Here is a 4940-nt window from a genome sequence, read left to right on the forward strand (position 1 = left end):
CTTCCTTCCTTCCTTCCTTTCTTTCTTTCTTTCTTTCTTTCTTTCTTTCTTTCTTTCTTTCTTTCTTTCTTTCTTTCTTTCTTTCTTTCTTTCTTTTTGTGCTCAAGGCTAGCACTCCACACTTGAACCGCAGCACCACTTCCGGTTTTCTGAGTAGTTTATTGAGGATAAGAGTTTCATGGACTTTCCTGCCCAGGCTGGCTTTGAACTACAATCCTCGGCTCTCAGCTTCACCAGTGGCGTGAGCGCTGGTGCCCAGTGCCCTGTGACTTAGCACTCAGCGGGAGTGGCTTGAGCTCAGTTATGATGTGCCGGGGTGGGGGTGGGGCTGGTGCCGACCCCGTGAGGATGGCGGTCGGTTCGGTTGAGTCACTGTGTCCATAGCTTCTAGCTCTGCAGTCCACCCCTCGGCCTCAGGGCCAGCAGCTCCCGACGGGCAAAGTGGATTACGCGTCTGCAAATAACATGAGATATTTTTGCAAAGAAGGCAAGTCTTACCCTGAGAATATTTTTTATCGGTGTATATTGTACAAAAGAATATGAGTTTCATTAGAACTTTCTTATGCACGGATAGACTGCACTTTGCTCGTGTTCAGCTCCCTCTTGAGACAGGACTGGCACCCAGCACATGCGTGTATTGTGTGGTCTTAAGTTACATTCCTGGTGCTGACGGCTAGGGCATGAGCTCTCTGAGCAGGGCGGCCACTGGGACCAGCGCCTCTCAAGTTAAAGTAAATGCTCACTTGGTGTAGCGGAATCATAGGAAAAAATGCACAACGGTGCTTGCTCGCTCCATTTCACTCAGCCGCACGGTGTGCAGGCCGAGCGAGCGGCCGAGCGCCGCGCCGGGCCGGCCCTCCCCGCGGCCGGGCTGACAGGCTGTCCTTCTCTTCCGCACAGTGCTCAACCTAACGCTGATCGACCTGCCTGGAATCACGAAAGTGCCCGTGGGGGACCAGCCGCAGGATATCGAGCACCAGATCCGCGAGATGATCATGCAGTTTATCACCAGGGAGAGCTGCCTGGTCCTGGCCGTCACGCCAGCCAACACCGACCTGGCCAACTCAGATGCACTGAAGCTGGCCAAGGAAGTGGACCCCCAGGGTGAGCGCGGCCGGGGAGAGGCCCTCAGCCAGGGACTCCGCGTGGCATGCTGGAAGGGGGGGACAGAGCAGAAATCAGAAATGAGCTGCTGTGCTTCCATTGTTACTCACGCACTTTATGTTGGTAAATCTTTCGTATTTAAAATGCTGAAAGAACAATAGCTAGGGAATACAGCAGGCTCCTCACACCTGAGCGTAAAGTTAACCCTGCCTCTTGATCTAAGCTTTATGGACTACTTTTTTTTCTTTTTACGTGAACATCAGCACAGCAGAATTGAGTCTACTTAGAAGCTACAAGGGTTAAATGAATGCACTCTCAACGAAGAGACTTTGTTTCTTTAAAGTAGGAAGCTCTTTCAAGACACGTAAGACATAATTTAGCTAGAGTTATTTGCGTTGCAAATGTATTATAGAGGTAAAACTGTCTCTGTCACTGGGATACCAGAATCCAGGAAGGTGTCTTCCACATGTGATGTTTTTCATGTCTTTGAATGGAGTGATGACACCTTTCCAGGCCCAGGGAGGCCTTGTGCGCGTCGGTTCTGCAGCATCGCACAGGTGCTCAGCCAGGCCTGCGCTCAGCGCTGAGATGCGTTTTCTTCACTTCTGGGAATTTTTTTTTATAGTCACACCCTTCCTTTTATTCTCTTTATTTCTTGATCCTAATGTCTTGTGATGTTAAAGCTCCTGGATTGATTTTCTCTTGACATTTTCCTCTTCTACCATCGAGCTCTTTTGTCGTTTTGTTTTGCTTTTGTTTTTGAAGAGTTACTCAAGCTTCTGGTTAATTTTTCATTTCAGATGGAATTTTAGATGTCTCACAGGGTCTCCTTGCTTTTGCGAATGCTGTCTTTGGTTTTATAGTTTGCGAATGCTGTCTTTGGTTTACACGTCTCTGTTTGCAAGTGCAGTGTGTTCTCTGCAGATTTCAATGCGAGCCTTTGGAAGCTCACCTTGATAATGGACATTGTCTCAGGGTCCAGATTGGCTTATCACTTGTTTTATTCCTGAGTTTCAATTCTGAAACTTGAAAACCCCGAAGCCTATCTGACAAGTTCAAGGCTGATCCTCCCTAGGCGTTAACCGACCGTGGAAATCACCAAGGGTCTAAAGGACTTCTTGCCCACGCTCACGGAGACCCCATGGTGTTTTCAATCTACTGTTAAACTAACGAAATAAGTAGAAAAAGGAGCTGTAGCTTTCAACCAGGGCATGCGCAGCTCCAGTTGGAAATGGGCTTTTTCTTTCTCAGCCTCCTAGTGCTGTCTTTTGGGTTAAGTGCTGGTGAAGTGTTATTGTGTGTGTAGAGGTGATGTGTGGAAGGTCGCAGCTAACTGGGTCAGGTGAGGAGTACATGTGTTGTTGAGCAGAGCCGCTGCTTCCCTCCCTTTCTCCCAGTCTTTGCCTTCCCGACCCCTCGTTCCTCTTCAATGTGGTGTCCAGTGAGCGGCACTGCTGCACTAGTGCATCCTTCCTCCCACAGGACCTGTGCCCGCCTTTCCCTCCCTCCAACAGACAAACTTACAAGACACAAGGTGCAGAAATAAAAGGCAGCAACAAAAGAGAAAACAAAAAGTAACAAAAAGCCTTCTTGTTTCCATTTCTTGGCATACATTGTAATCAACACCGTTTTATCTGCTCATATGCACATAGCTATTGAGCCTTTGTGATCCTCTACCAAGAATGTCCTCCTGGGCTGGGAAGGTGGCTCAAGTGGTAGAGCGCTAGCCTTGAGCTGAAGAGCTGAGGGACAGCGCCCAGGCCCAGAGTTCAGGCCCCACGACCGGACCCAAAAAAAAAAAAAAAAGAGAATGTCCTCCTTCGGTCTCACTGTGTGTGTGGATGTCTGGAGTCTGGTTGATTATGTCTTTTACCATGCAGTGTGTTTACTTGGAGATTTATAGCCACTTTCTAGTGACAAGTCAGGGAAACCATGCCACCTGTTTCTTTGGGTCTGGCTTATTGGTTTAATGTGGTTTTCCCCAAGTGTTTCCTTTTCCTTATGAATAGTACAATATCATTCTTCCTGATGGGATAGAATTCCAGTGTGTGTGTGTGTGTGTGTGTGTGTGTGTGTGTGTGTGTGTGTGTGTGTATCACATTTTCCAGATGCCCCTCAGCAGACAAATGGATCAAGTATTGGTTTTCTAGTGACTCATTTCAATTTTCTTGTTCTTTATTTTGTCTGTTTTTGGAAGTTATTTTCTTAGGGTTTTTTAGGGATGATATTAACATTTTAATTTATAACAAATTAGCTTGGATCAATGTGAACTTAATTTCAACAGTCTACCAAAGTTTGCTGCTATAAATAGCTCCACTGGCCTTTCCTATGTGTTGTAATGAACAAACAAATGGTGTGCTTGTGCGTTGGATAGCTCCATAGCTACCACTCTGTGTGGTTGTCTTTTAAAGCAGTGAGAACGGAAAAGAGTTACAAAGATGGAAACAAATATATGTTAACATTGTTTATTGCTTTTAATTGTGTAGTTCTCTATGACAGTGCTCTTTGTTTCTTTGTAAGGATTAAAGTCAGCATCTTGTACATTTTCATTTCTGACTAAAGGACCCAAATTGGTATTGTTGGTAGGCAAGTCTGCTTACAGGTGCTTGCTTCTGTTTTCATGGATCTGGGAGTGTCTTAACATTCTCCTTAATTTTTTTAATGAGGCCAAGGAAATTTGTTAGTAAGGCAAAGCAAAGGGAAGACAGAGGCACGATGGTGCACACCGGTCGTGGGCCGGCCCACAGCAGGCACGGGAGTGCTCTCACACCAAGGCACTCGTGGGGAAAATGGCGATTTCTTCCATTTTTGGAAGAAAGTTCTTCATGGACAGTGTTCTCCTCCCTCTCTGAATGGTTCACATTATTGCCTATTATCCTATGGCGAATTCAACCGTTAGCCTCACCGAGGGTCTGAGTGACGGAAAGTCTCCTCTCTCTGGCTGTTTTCCCGCGTCCGTGGCTGTCTTTGAACTGTTCGATTTTGACGTGTGTCGAGGTGGATCGCCGAGTGTATTCCACTTCAGTTTGTGGAGCTTTTTGGATGTGATGACACATTTTTGATCAAATTTGGAAAATGTAATGCTTTATTCAAGTCTATGTTGTCCCCCTTGGAGGGGACACCGCGTGAGTTCGCTGGCATGCTCTCCAAGCTTTATTTGTTTATTTTCCCACCCTTTTTTCTCAGCCTCCATTGATCTGTCTGAAAATCTGCAATCTTTTTACTTTGTAACTTACCTTTAGATGTACAAAGGAGTTGCCACGTACCAAAGCAGTGTGTGAATAATGTCTCCTGACAAACACCACACCTTTCACGCCCGCACCCATCCCTCCTGCCTCACCCTTCATCTTAATTTTTTGTCTTGGTTGTGTTTCTTTTTGCCTGCTGGCGTCTCTTGTTGATCTCTATAGTGATTTTTCATACCACTTATTTTCATTTTTATATCCCAAATTTAAATTAGATCCAGTTCAATAAGCATGCTTTCTGTTTGTGTTTATTTTAGTAGTGGGCTTGGATTTGATCCCTAGCTCTACAAACACATACGCACACAGTTATAATCACCAACTGTGCTTGTTAGACATGCAAGTTATACCTCCAGTTGTACATTCTCATGCTTTCTTTATATATGATTTTGTTTCATTCTTTGAACATAATTAACATAGGCTTGGTCAATTCATTTTGCTGTCTGGGTTTCTTCAGGGGTAATTTCCATTGATGATTTATGTTCTTACCGATCAGCCATAATTTTTATCTTACTGGAGCCTCTAAATTGTCATTGTTGGAAGTGTGATAGTTAATAATGTGTTAGCACTGAAAGTAAGGTTCTACTCCCCCCC

General features: G+C 45.2%; 1 protein-coding gene across 1 annotated transcript in view; it reads left to right on the plus strand.

The window, feature by feature from the left end:
• Positions 1 to 4940, plus strand: part of Dnm3 (dynamin 3) — a 366727-nt gene that overhangs the window by 39886 nt on the left and 321901 nt on the right. The window contains exon 4 of the mRNA XM_013015559.1: positions 901 to 1104. Within this exon, the coding sequence (XP_012871013.1) occupies positions 901 to 1104 (204 nt within the window). The remainder of the gene's footprint in view (positions 1 to 900; positions 1105 to 4940) is intronic.

The sequence above is a fragment of the Dipodomys ordii genome, unplaced genomic scaffold (genome assembly GCF_000151885.1).
Source record: "Dipodomys ordii isolate 6190 unplaced genomic scaffold, Dord_2.0 Scaffold27, whole genome shotgun sequence".
NCBI lineage: Eukaryota > Metazoa > Chordata > Mammalia > Rodentia > Heteromyidae > Dipodomys > Dipodomys ordii.